The 14,602-nt window shown below is 37.9% G+C and overlaps 1 protein-coding gene across 4 annotated transcripts in view; it reads right to left on the bottom strand.

The window, feature by feature from the left end:
- The window catches only part of LRP6 (LDL receptor related protein 6), a 179,188-nt gene that overhangs the window by 69,302 nt on the left and 95,284 nt on the right, over positions 1 to 14,602 (bottom strand). For all 4 annotated transcript variants that reach the window (XM_061417824.1, XM_061417826.1, XM_061417825.1 and 1 more), the window contains 4 exons: positions 11,233 to 11,429; positions 9,394 to 9,525; positions 6,061 to 6,457; positions 4,829 to 5,000 (listed from right to left, as the gene is read on the bottom strand). In XM_061417824.1, coding sequence (XP_061273808.1) covers positions 4,829 to 5,000; positions 6,061 to 6,457; positions 9,394 to 9,525; positions 11,233 to 11,429 — 898 coding nt within the window. The remainder of the gene's footprint in view (positions 1 to 4,828; positions 5,001 to 6,060; positions 6,458 to 9,393; positions 9,526 to 11,232; positions 11,430 to 14,602) is intronic.

Below are 14,602 nucleotides of genomic sequence, written 5' to 3'. Positions count from 1 at the left end.
CAAATTTCTTTATAAGAGTACTGATTAAATAGAGGAAGCTGTCATGAGAGGAAAATGTAGCCCTGCAATTTCAGGCTTAAGACTATGAAACAGAACATTCACCAAAGGCCAAGTTTTCAGTACACATCCTACACAATAATACCCTCTTTATTCAAAAGTTCCTTGGTACTCAAGGTTCTAATAATCTCTGTTTCTCTTTCCCAACAGAATTGTGCCAGGCATAACTAGATTTTGGAGAAACTATCTATGGATGCTGTATTCTCTAAAATAGCGAAATTTATAATAAGAGATTTGAAAAAAAATTCTACATGTCTTTGACATAGATCAGAAAAACCTTTATCTCCACTAGCTCTTGCTGCATTTGTCAGTATAAGCTCTGAAATAAAAAAGGGAAAAAAAAATAACAAGTATATACTGAGAAAATAAATCATGAGAAAATCTCAGAGATTTTAATACTAAAATCGCTATGACAGTATTATTATTTTCAATAAAACCAGTGATTGAAATCACATTAGTAATATCAAGTTAAACTGGTATGTAAAAATCATCCTCAAGAAAATACAAGCTAACAGTATATTCTTAATTTTATATAAATATTTTAAACTTTTAAATTTTCTCTGATATGTCTTCACTATTGGTAAGCAATACTGCAGGCCAGTAGTGCAACAAATGCTTAATGCTTTTGGCATTAGGTGGATCAAGAAACATGAGAATATTGTTAAGACACAATGTGCTTCTGCCTACTGTAAGGCCTTACAAAACAGAAATTAAGGCTTGTTTAATGTCACCTACCAGAAAAAAGAAACAACCTTTTTGGCTAATGCTTTAGTATTTATTATCAGAAAGTATTTCAGTATTTATTATTCTAACACCTGAGTGGAGGGTTGAGGGGACCCCAGTGCAGACAAGTAAACTAGAAGCCTGTGTGTAAAAGGTGATGAAATGATTTGAGCATAATGAAGAAACATAAACAAGTACCTACAGTTAAGTGGTCCCTATCAGTTCACAAATACGAAAATCAGACATACACTCACAGGAACATTCTTAAAGCACCAGTCAATACGATGATCGTCTTTTTTAAAAAAGAAAGGGAGAAAAAAAAAAGACATCATTAGCACTTCACTATACAGCATTGCTCTCTGCGGAAGTTGGTTATAAATCTCAGGTAAACCTATTTATTTTTTCTTGCAACTCTGGACAACAGAAATGAAGTCTGAAATCCAAAGCTCCCTATTAATTTTCTCTGGTTTCCCCCAATCCTCAGACTTAGCTCCCCAACATATCCAGCACCTGGTTACATCACCACTTACCAAAAGAAGTGAGTGAGAACCTGATCTAAGTAATCTCCACTGAGGGAGCAGAGAGCATAACTGAATGAACATTTTGAGCTCTTCCCGTAAGATCCACGCAAAACACAAGAGCTTACTATGCCTTACAGTGCTACGTGATCATTTACCAAACCCCTATTTTTAATTCCCAAATGTACTGGAAACATACAACCCAGGTAAACTTGAAGTCTTCCAGTAGAGAACAGGGTCACTACCACTGTAATTTACTATTTTCGTATAGTCCCAGGAAAAAGCACCTTTCATTCTTAGGCATGACAGAAGAAGAGGGGAAGCTTTCTAAAGAGAAGGGGACTAGCAAGGAGCATGTGACCTAGACTAGGTCAGATGAGCACTAAGGATAAGTTGATTACTTGCTAGCCAGCAAGTAATCTAAGAAAAGAGAGCATTTTTAAAATTATGTATCTTCCCAAAAGTTTTAGTCGACCTACTATCAAGTAAGACAAGATGAAAAGCTGGGGTCACAGCTGCTCCTATAATCACTACTTATCTCAGAGTAGGAACCTAACAGTTTTTCTTCCTCACTTATGCAAAACTGATTTAGATGGACAGCTGTGCTCTTTCCTTAGTTTGTCATATACCAGCAGTTTTAGATAACAGTATCAGCTCTATTTCCCAGATGCATCTGTAAAAAAAAAAAAAAAAAAAAATTTTTTTTATACTGTAATTGTAATTAAAATTACAAATGCATTGAATGCTCAATTAGGGAAACTTCATCAGAATCTCCAGGGAAAAAACAAGGGGAGGTCTTTGTGTGTATGATTTGGTAGAAGCAGATGTATCACCAACCCTGAACAATCTGTCAAAAAGAGAACAAAGAACAAATAGCAGTTGTGTTCCAATAAACCTGGAAGAAAGCTGACTGCCAAAGAATTGATGGTTTTGAACTGTGGTGTTGGAGAAGACTCTTGAGAGTCCCTTGGACTGCAAGGAGATCCAACCAGTCCATCCTAAAGGAGATCACTCCTGGGTGTTCACTGGAAGGACTGATGCTGAGGCTGAAACTCCAATACTGTGGCCACCTCATGCGAAGAGCTGACTCATTGGAAAAGACCCTGATGCTGGGAGGGCCTGGGGGCAGGAGGAGAAGGGGACGACAGAGGATGAGATGGTTGGTCGGCATCACTGACTCAACAGACATGAGTTTGAGTAAACTCTGGGAGATGGTGATGGACAGGGAGGCCTGGAGTGCTGCAGTCCATGGGGTTTCACAAAGAGTCTGACACAATTGAACAACTGAACTGAACTGACTGAAACCTGGAAGAGAAGCAGATCTGAAAGGAAAGTTTAAGGATGATGGTACAACTCAAGGAAGAAAAAGGAAGTGAGAAAGCAAATGACATCACATATATTAATACATATACACAGCTCAAGAGGCCAAAATTAACCCTAATTTTTAGACCTACTGCACTTCCCACAAAATAAGAAAATAAATCCTGTAAAATATTCTATATTGTTATATGATATGTGTGCATTTTTACTCTTAAACACTGTCATTCAGAACCTCCATAAATTCCCATTTTTCTACCTGAATCTCTTGACTTCTTGTGATTTCAAATAAATTTCTCTAAATAAAGTGACCTAACATAGCCTAGACAGCATATTCAAAAGCAGAGACATTACTTTGCCAACAAAGGTCCACCTAGTCAAGGCTATGGTTTTTCCTGTGGTCATGTATGGATGTGAGAGTTGGACTGTGAAGAAGGCTGAGCGCCGAAGAATTGATGCTTTTGAACTGTGGTGTTGGAGAAGACTCTTGAGAGTCCCTTGGACTGCAAGGAGATCCAACCAGTCCATCCTGAAAGAGATCAGCCCTGGGATTTCTTTGGAAGGAATGATGCTAAAGCTGAAACTCCAGTACTTTGGCCACCTCATGCGAAGAGTTGACTCAATGGGAAAGACTCTGATGCTGGGAGGGATTGGGGGCAGGAGGAGAAGGGGATGACAGAGGATGAGATGGCTGGATGGCATCACTGACTCGATGGACATGAGTCTGAGTGAACTCCGGGAGTTGGTGATGGACAGGGAGGCCTGGCATGCTGTGATTCATGGGGTCGCAAAGAGTCAGACACGACTGAGCGACTGAACTGAACTGAACTGAAACAGTCATAATAAGCTAAGAAAGATAAGATCAAATAGGGAATTTTTAAAATCCCTATGAAATAAAAAATCACGTTCTCTTCTCTGATGTAAACTATGTGCTCCTGCCTTATGTACACACAGTCCTCTGGGACACATGGGCCAAAACTGTTTTTCTAAGAGTAGTAACACATATACACTCATGGAGAGTCCAGGGTGGATCAACAATTCGCAATTCGTGAACTGGAGGGGAATGGTGTATAATCTGTACCCCAATGATGCTCATGGCCTGTCTGAAAAGTAAACTCACAACCTCTGTCTCAGCAGCACTGCACTCCAGCTGCTAAAAATTTCAACACTAACATGGATTTAGAGGGGGTGAGGGCAGTGAAACACTAACAACAGGGAAGACATTTGTATAGTCAAGTCTTTGTGAAGTTTTCTATTAATGGAAACCAGCTGCAAGAGCAGAAGATGGTTTTCAGGACTTAAGCCCAGTGGAATGGGTTTTTTTTCCTATTCCAAGATTCCAACCTGAAACGAAGGCCCTTTATCTCATTATTCCCTGAGAGTCCCTGTCACTCCCAAGAATTACCTTTCTAAAGTAACTGCTCTATAGCCCAAATTATCTATTACGAGATGCGTGCCGTGGCTTTGAAGAGCCATTCAAACCTACACCTTATATGAAATCATGTATTCTCCAAAGAAACACTGTGATCAAAACTCTGTTTTAAGTATGTGACCCACAAGACCTCTAGCAGAGCCCAATTTAAAGTTGTAGAATTCAGACTTCACATTCATTATCAGGGATTTTCACCCTTTACAAAACAAAGTAATAAAATACTCACATATAGTGGCTGTTTCCACCATAATTCCATTCTGACTGCCCCAACGTAGTTCTATGATTTGTTAAATATTTTCCCTCAAGCCCTGGCTAATTAATTTTTCTCCCACATAGCTCATAAATCAATTTAAAAACAGTTTGCATGTAACCATCTTAATAGTTAATATATACCACAAACTTCCCCAACACCAACAAAGAGTATGCTTTGTTTTCCTGACAATGACTACCAGCTCTTCCAGTATCAAGCTTATTTAACATCTGATTTGCGCAAACTACCCCTAGGAAATTCAGGCAGTGGTTTTATCCATAATGAGAAAAATCATTCACATAAGCTTTTTAGACTAGAAATAGATGAACACCTATTTCTCATGTAAGTTTAACTCAGAAATCTTCTGGTGAGTTGGAAGAAAAGATGTTAATTCCTATAATCCTAAAGGTTAATTAAAATATAAGACACCTCTGGCAACCCAGTGAAGAGACAAGAATATCTGCATCAGATCACCATCAACTCAAAAACCCTTATAAAAGTGGTTTTAAAGTGAAAAAGCAAGAAACAAACCTCAATTTTGTCTGTTTTGGCATCTCCCCAGTATATTTTGCCTTCATCATAATCCAAGGCTAAACCATTTGGCCAACCAAGAGAAGTGTTAACCAACACTACTCGATCAGAACCATCCAAAGCTGCTCGCTCAATTTTCGGGATTTCTCCCCAGTCAGTCCAATACATGTACCTACAGAAGTATACAGAGTATGAGCTAAAAACGGACAATAAACTGTAAATTTCAGATATCCTGAAGGTGAGATCCAACCCTTTTGTACATTGGTTACCAGTTAACATCTACAGAAGGAAAAACAAGATTTAAAACATACAAAGAGTCTGTTTAAGACATTTATAATTGCAGTGTATAAGCTTGTAAAAAATTTTTTCAGATCAAACAGTGTTTTCTAGGACTGATAATGAAAAATGCCTTCCAATAATGAGATTCTATGTTTAGGTTTTTTTGTGTTCCTTACCAGGAACAATCTTCTCTCTCTTGCTAGCTTATTATCTCTGACAAAAAAAAAGGTTATCCCAGTAGTAATATTCAGATGGAAAACCAATTTCCCCAAATAACTAACTCTTCTCGTAGCACTGATTCTTGTGGCTCCTGAAAGTTTAAGGGGCTCAAAGGCATTGGCATGCACTGAAGTGTAATAATCTGTCATTATGTTCACCCTCAGGATGAATCTCACATTAACAAATAACGTTGATGAGTATGTAGAAAGCTGTGTTTCCATGGATCATGGTCAGGGTGTAATAGCCAAAAAAAAAAAAAAAAAGGAAGACAGACCAGGCATATAGCTGCACATCCTGACCAAGTTTTAGAAATCAGGCCATTCATATATTTAGGGACATTTAAAAAGAAACATATTCTTTACCAAATCATCCTAGAAGTACTGAAAATGAGATGAAATTAAATTTTCTAGAGGAAGAGAAAGAGTTCTGAAAACAATTTCTCTCCATATTTTTCATGGTCATGATACAACCTTGGCAAAATCTGCAGCCAACACCCAAAGTCAGCAAGTATGGACTTAATTTAGAAAGAAAACGTATTAAAAACATTCAGGGGAAAAAACTAGCAATTCATTAACTTGAGGTTTTATTCCAATCACTGTATTCTAAAAATGCACAGTCATTAAAGAACTATTTATTGGAAAGCAACATATACTTCATGTTGTTTTTGTCAATGTTTTGGGTACCTGCGGAAATAGAAACCCCTGGCAAAATTTTCTGTCAGTAGAGCCTCTTACCCAACCATGGGATCTAGCACAATAGCCCGGGGTTCCTCTAAGTCCTCTGAAATCAAGATCTTCCTCATGGTCCCGTTGAGCCTTGTCACTTCTATCCGATCAGTGCCAGTGTCTGTCCAATAAAGATTTCGGGCAACCCAATCAACAGCAATACCATCAGGATGGGCAATTTGGGCAGTGACCACAAACTGACTGCCAGATCCATCTATGAAGGAGCGGCGTATGGCCCTCACTTCATCATCAGTCCAGTAGATATAGCCTTCCACGGGATCATAATCTATGGCAATGGCATGGCGGATGTCTTCTAACTGTAGAACAATGTCAGTGAAATCTGGTGTATCCAAAGAAATGCGTCTCAAGTCTGTCCTTCGGGCTAGAAGCAGTAATTCAGTGGCACCTAGAACAACAAAGGGAAAAACAATGAAGAAAAAATGGAAACCCACAGGCCAAATTTAGTCTCTAAATAAAGAATGCAGAACTTTTTCAGGAACTGAAAAGCAATGAGTATAAAAGGATACTAGGGTCTATTTTGGGTAGAATAGAAAGTAATGCAGTAAAACAGGAAGAGCTGGACTAAGAGGTCATGCTCTGTAATGGCTGAACTCTCCAAAACAACGTCTGATTCTCTCTCTGGCTTCATTCATTACATAGCCCCTGGAATTAAGAACAGCCACTTAAAGGTCAAATGAATATAACTAAGTAATGACTAAGAAGCTAAGTAGCTAAATATTAGAGGAAGTATAGGATATATGTCCTTTGTTCAAGAAAGATGTTTAAAAAGGTAAGGAATCCAGGACAAGGATCTTTTGTTATTAATGAGAATGTTCTAAAATTGGATGGATTGTGATGATTGCACAACTCTGTAAATTGACTAAAAATCACTGAATTATACACTTGAAAAGGCTGAATTTTATGATATGTAAATTACCTCAGTAAAGTTGTTTTAACAAAAAGAACTATAGGGCAATGTCTGACAGAACTAAGGACAAAAGAGGCTATGGAGGAGCAAACAGTAGCAGAAGAGAGAGGGAATGTGAGGGGAGGTAACCAAATAAATGTGACCCAGTGGTTCAAGGTGAGACCTGTGCGTTTAACAGAACCGATTCAAGCAGTTATACAAAGTCAAGCAAAACACCTCATCTCTCTAAGCCTGATATCTTCATCGATATCTCATAGGGTTGCTGAGAGACTTAGAGGAAATAAATATAAAACTCAAAAATGTACCAAATACAAAAGTACTCAATAAATACTAGCTAATACATTATTTTCTAATAAACTCTTTAATTTTTATTTCACTGAGTTTTTAAAAACAGATTTATTTATGAAGTGTTTTAAAACCAAAGCAGCAATCAATAAAAATACAGCTCAGAATGAGAACATTACCTCAATCTTGTTTGTTTTGATTTTAAATGCTCAAGTCAACCACTAGCAAAAAATCATCTAACATTATATAAAAGCTAACAAAAAGACAGCAAGCAAGTTGACATCTGGAAAACGATTCCCAAACAAAGAAATGAGTCTGAAAGAAAATACTGATATTAAACTTCAAGCATTAATCTGGAATTATAGTAGAAAAAATTAAGGAGAGAAGAAGCTCTCAGCATCAGCTTTTTGACTCATGGATTAATTATAAATAAACCCTACCTTGGAGAGAATACAGCCCTAAATGCCACAGTGGACACCAAGTAGGAATAACTTTATAAAATTCACTGCCTCCGCTAACTACCAAAAGGAGCCAGCCATAAACTCTTCAAACAAAGAAGTCTTAGAAAGTGAAGCTGTTAATTTGGCAAGGGGATCAAAACAAAATAGTTAACTTAAGGCTGCTGCTGCTGCTAAGTCACTTCAGTCGTGTCCGACTCTGTGCGACCCCATAGACAGCAGCCCACCAGGCTCCCCCATCCCTGGGATTCTCCAAGCAAGAACACTGGAGTGGGTTGCCATTTCCTTCTCCAATGCATGAAAGTGAAAAGTCAAAGTGAAGTCGTGTCTGACTCTTAGCGACCCCATGGATTGTAGCCCACCAGGCTCCTCTGTCCATGGGATTTTCCAGGAAAGAGTACTGGAGTAGGGTGCCATTGCCTTCTCCAAACTTAAGGCTACTACATGCCAAATGTATATCTGAAATTAAGATGCTCATTAAACAGGTACATTTGCACTGCTCTAAGGCTGTAAACAGACCACTATGGCTAAAATAAATCCACTATTTTAAAGTCTACATTTTTTAACAAAAAAGCAACATTACATAAACCTTTTGTTTTAAATTGAAACCAAATTATTGTTTGCCATGGAAACATGTCACAAGAATCAGCCAGTTTCACCTCTGACCAGGAGGATAATTTATCAATGCCAAGTCATGACAAATACCCTGTATACCAACTCAATCCCATCTCTCTGACTCCCTGATCCCCTTGCCAGAAACTCTACTGCTGCTGCTGCTAAGTCGCTTCAGTCGTGTCCGACCCTGTGCGACCCCATAGATGGAAGCCCATGTCCCTGGGATTCTCCAGGCAAGGAACTCTAACCGACTCCTAAATAAAGGCTTCTGCTTTTCAGAGTTAGATAAAGAAGCCACTGCTACATACAATTTTCTTACCAGGTCTTGTGGCTAGAGAACCAGATGGTGATCCATAGGGTTAAGAATGAAGAACAACATTCTCTTTAAGAAGAAAAAGAGAACTGGCATTCTCCCAAACCAGAAGGACCTTGAAATGTCCTAAATCAGAACATTTCTCCAACATGCCCTCTCTACAGGGAACTGAGAGCAAGGAGAAGAGGCAGTGTGGTGGTTAAGTACAGCAACAGGCTGCTTTGAGCAGAACAATAAGGAATTCTTTTCTTCTTCTGAAGGCACTTCTCTATTGTTAAAAGGCAATTAAAAATATCATTCAATCATTTTTCAGAAAATGTATCTATCCCATGATAGTCTTTATAATTAAAAGTTTAATATACATCTTTTCCTTGCAAAGGTTATTTACAAATGTTACTTGTTAAAAATATATTCTTTATGAGAATATTCATTTCCACAAGAAGCAACTGTGATATTCATGACTGAGATCTAACAAAGAAGAGAAATGGCACCTATTTTTTCCCCAAAAAATTGCATGTTAAAAATTCAGCTAAAATACTAAAATAATTTATAAAACAACATTCAAGAGATGCCATAAAATGCAAAACACTCCTATTACATAGGCAACTGTGAAGACTGAGGGATTAAGTGACTAGTCTCCCAAAGCACTGTAACTTACAGAGCTTATTATAGAGAAATAAAATAACCATATAGAATCCGAACTGCTATCTAAAATTCTTCCTTCTTGGCAACCAACTTCTTACCATCTTTGCAGGTTTTTCCGTTCTCCAGGAGTGTGACCCCAGTTGGGCAAGCACACTGATAAAAAGGCTTGACTGGAGACATCAAACACAAGTGGGAACAACCACCATTATCAATTCCACATGGATTTGTAGCTGTCAAATATAAATCACACTGATTAATACCAATGATTATGGATGACCTCCCCCACTCTAGGTACACAAAGGTTAACGACCATAACATAAGCACCTCTGATAAACCAAATTATTACCAAATGTCATCTGGGTGCTTGACGACCAGACCATCTGCAAGGAAGGGAATTAAACAGTGAAAAATCTACTTAGCATTCTGTATCCAAAGAGGAATACACAAGAAGTAAAGCAGGCTGTCCCTGCCCCAAAAGAGCTTGCAATCTAGCCAGTAAGCCAAAATTCATGAACAGTAATAATGGAAAATACTACAGAACAACAAAATTGAGATCTTGCACATTCAGACTGTAAGTAAGTATAGAGTCAATGGGAAATAAAGCACTAACAGATTGGAGAACTGAAGAAAAGCTTCATAGTAGATACAGGCATGGCAGAAGCCTTGAAAGACAGGAAGGACAGACAGGAGGACATTTAAGTGTGGTAAAACCACACGAATGAAAGCTTGGAGGCTGTACACTGTGTGAAATAGGAAGGTGATCAGAGTAACTGAAGTTAAGATTTGACTAACAACAATAAAAGCTGAATGAGCACAGAGAAGGGAATGTCTGTGGTGGAGGCATGGAGAGTCAAGAAAAGCCACATTGTGGAAAAGATTTACATGGAAAAGGTAAGGATTATGGATTTTAAAAGGGGAAACTTAGAACCAGAGATTAATTAGAAAATCTGAAGAAACAATAGAAAAGGATGAATTTAAACAATATTCAGAGAAAAATCAACATGGAAACAAAAAATATGAAAGATAAAAGGCAGTATCACAGATAATTGCAAATTCTCAAACAAGTAAAACATAAAGGATCAACAGTGCCATTAAAAAGCCAACAATGAGAATAAGACATTTATACAAGTGACTAACATTCTTTTTTTTTTTTTTTTACAAAAGAGTAACACAAACATTTTAAAACATTTTTATGAACTCATGATCACTGGATTCCAATATGACACATTCAATATTTGACTATCTCCCCTTAAATGGAAAGAGCTAATACAAAGTAATGCATAATCCAAAAGCCCTGCATTTTTGGCTCTGGAATACAATCTGAAATACACTCAGACACATGTCAGACATTTATTTACACACAACTGCCAAACACTTAACATTCTCTTGCAAGAAACTGTTGTCAGCAGTCACAGTCCAAATCATTATAAAGGGTGACCAGAAACAGAAGAAAAAGGAGGGGGAGATATACACAGAAAAGGGATAAGCAAGTACTTTACTGAAGCAACCTGAGGTACTTAAATGAACCAGTTACATTAATAATTACATTAATTAATAATTAAGAGGTTTCCATTCAAGGAAAGTGTCTGTTTCTAAACATACAATGGACGAAATCACTCATTAGTGAGAAATAATATGAATACAAAATGTATTTGCACAGAATCTTAATATATGAGCTATCTCAATTTTTTTTTTCCTCTCTCTTCTTTACCTTCATAACCCCAGACTAAAACAAAGGGCTGAGGTGGTCTGCAGCGATAGATACTAAGCTACAAATGGTTTAGACTATTGTCTACCTTGAATTTTGACATTTTCCCAATTTTTTATTCCTTCCCACTCTGAATACATCCTCTCTCCTCTTGCCCCCTCACTAAAGCCAGACATCAGAGGGCTACAAAGCTATTCCAACTTGCAATTTAAAAATCAAGATCACTTACCATTTGGCTGCCTCTGTTGGCTGAAGACATGTATATCCATGGGAGAGAAGATGTTAGAATGGATTTCACGCAGACCCTCGCCAGTGTACTTGTTGCAAGCCAAAATGGAATGTGTATTCCAGTCAGTCCAGTACAATGTGTCCTCAAATAACGTCAGGGCAAAAGGATGTGGAAGGGAACCTTTAACCACCGCCTGCCTAGTAACCCAAAGAGAAAAGCGCAAACATTTCTAAATTTTCTTTTTTAATCTAAACTTTATTGCTCCCACTGAAATGGTCTTGTAGTCCACATTAACACATACAAATCCTGGATAACACGTACCTTAAGGTCAAATATACCTATGAAAAATAGTCACAGAGTAAATTCAAATTTATTTGAGTTCATGGTGTGCAAATTCCCCAATCAAGAACGGTTTCTAGCTTGGCACCAGGCGCCAGGCGCACTGCAAGCAGACGAGTGAGAGCTAACGTACCAACACTGCTGTCGGTTCCCATCTCCCACCCTCCCACATGATTCATGTCATCAGAAGGAGGAAGGCCAGCAACATGAAAAATCCCAGGGTTTGAAGAAGTCACTGGGAAGTAGTTTTAATTAGCAGTAAGTTTCTCCCTTCTTGATGTGGAAGAACAAATAATCTGAGCCTATTTCTTCGGTCACTTTTTATGGCTTTCATAAGTGAAGAGTAAAAACATGCACATGAGGCTAGAAAGGCATTCTGGGAGAGTTCTCTCTGCAAAGCCCAGATTAGCTGCAGCAAATGATCATCTTAGCTGGCTTTCTGCTGTATGGTTACTTCATCCCCACAAGCCAAGGGGCAAAGAGGAAGCCCAACCACTGGCTGAATGTGTTCAAGAGACAAAGCAGATCCCCAAATTCATAAGCAATCCTAACTATATGGAAGGAGAGGTAGACAGCCTGACCAGTACTCAAGACACAGAACTGTGCAGTCTCATGGAGAGTTATGTAAATAAGAAAATTCTTGAATAATGAATAAATCACATTTAAGCCACAGTAATAAATTAAGAAAATAAATGCTTTGATATTTTCATAATACCAAATCTTAATATTTTCATAAATCACTCAGCGAGGAGAGAAAGAGGAAAATGTAAGCAATTAAAGAGAAATAAAGGATAACACACTCAAAGACAATCCAACTTTTCGGTCCGTAAGGTTATCTGATGATTTCTAATACCTAACAGACCACCTATACTAAATTAAAGTGCAGTAAGATCATTTTCATCTAAGCAGAATTACACGGAATGATTCTAGCCTAAAGTGTTTAAAATTTGAGCCAGATTTTTCAATAACTGAATTCAAGATTAGAATGACTAGTTTCACAAACTTTCTATTTTAAAACCTCACAACTATGCCACCCATCACCACAATTTTCTCCTCTCACTTTTCTTAACTCTCACTTCCCTAGCATATTACTTTCTCTCTCATTTCCCAATAACAACTGTCACAATGTCACGATGTCTACTTCTGAAGTGGACTTTCTTTCACTTTTTAAATGAACAGCTTTATAACATTTACGATTGTTACTATGTGAGTGATACCATAGTTCAAGTTCAAATTTAAATAGGCTTGCACCCCACTCCAGTACTCTTGCCTGGAAAATCCCATGGACGGAGGAGCCTGGTAGGCTGCAGTCCATGGGGTTGCTAAGAGTCAGACAGGACTGAGTGACTTCACTTTGACTTTTCACTTTCATGCATTGGAGAAGGAAATGGCAACCCACGCCAGTGTTCTTGCCTGGAGAATCCCAGGGACGGGGAAGCCTGGTGGGCTGCCGTCTACGGGGTCGCACAGAGTCGGACACGACTAAAGTGACTTAGCAGCAGCAGCATATTTTACACTTAAGTATCCCAAAATTCATTATGGTAAAACATAAACAGCTGCCAAGAAAGTAAAGTAACATGATTGAGAAATATAAGTAATACTAAAGATGAAATTACTTAGGCTTTCATTAGACATCTTAAAGTATCAGAAATTACATTATCAGTTCTTTGAAAGACTTTGGGGAGGAAAAAAAGTCTAAGTCCTTTGTATATTATTAAATAAAAAGTTAAAATTCACTCTAATAAGCTTAACACAGAAGAATTAACAGATAGCAATAGCCAAAATCCCTCTCTAAAAGATATACGCATTTTACAACCTGACTGAAAGCATTGATGTACTGATAAGAAATGAGCCTGGCGTGCTGCAGTCTGCTGAGTTGTAAAGAGTTGGACTTGACCTGGCAACCGAACAAGAAAAGAGACAGAACTGAGTTCAAATGTCCCCCTGCAATTATAATAACTTATTTCCACAAATTCTGTTTTCCTCACCTGTTATTAAAAGATGATAATCTAACCTGAGTTACTGTGAAGATTAAATCATAATATATGAAAAAGCATTTAGGCAAAAAGCATTTAGGCATTATGCTTGGTACTTAATAAACATTTCATAAATGGCTCCTCAACTTTAGGACGTCTGTTTTCAGTATTTTAGTATTTCTGATTCAGGGATAATATTTTACAAGTTTAGTAAACATTTCATGTGCTAGTCAATAAAAAGCTTACTAGAGTCAAGTAAATACTAGACTTTGGCTTATTTATATTCCCAGGATCTCACACAATACAGTATGTATGAATTAGTTAGATTCATTAGTATTATTACATACTCAGTGAATGCCTGATAAAATGAAACATTTTAAATGAAATATGAAATTAACAAAAAGCACAGCTAAGATGGCTATCACTCATTGTCATATTCTTTGGTAATTTGTCTAGCCAATGGTGATCTGTTCCTCAAAGTACAGATTAGTGTACACTGTCTTCACCTGTCTTCTCTCTGGTTGGGACTACTCCCCTGGAAACTCAAGTGAAAAGGAGGAGTTGATCATGGATAGTGAGAACAAATGTGGCAGGCAAGATTGAAGCCCAGTTCTTCAGTAGTATGCCTCAACTATAACAGGAATTAAAAAGTGGATCACTACAATGGGTACCAAAAGAAAGAAACCAAAACCCCAAAGTGATGTTATGCTTTAGTGCTGGCAACCTCTAAGCATCACCTCCTCCACCTGCCCATCATTTTCTTACGAGCTCATTCTCGCCAGTATCCGAAGTACAGGTGTGCACTTGCTGTCTATTTCAGATTCTACGGCTGACAGGTGCCTCTTTCAAATTCTGCACCAACCAGACTTACCCTTTATAAAACACCTGTGCACTTGTATTCACTTTCTGTTTCTGGACCTCCTCCCAGAAAATTGTCCTCTGCCCCTGACTCAGAACTCCCCATCTGTGTAGGAAACAAATCTACTTAATCACATCAAAGTACTACTATGATAAATTCTGACATCTGAACCTAACCTTAGAAGAGTTTCTCCACA

This window comes from Bos javanicus, chromosome 5 (assembly GCF_032452875.1).
Source record: "Bos javanicus breed banteng chromosome 5, ARS-OSU_banteng_1.0, whole genome shotgun sequence".
Classification (NCBI taxonomy): Eukaryota; Metazoa; Chordata; class Mammalia; order Artiodactyla; family Bovidae; genus Bos; species Bos javanicus.
The sequence above is the reverse complement of the archived record's forward strand: the minus strand, read 5'-3'. Positions and strand labels throughout refer to the sequence as shown.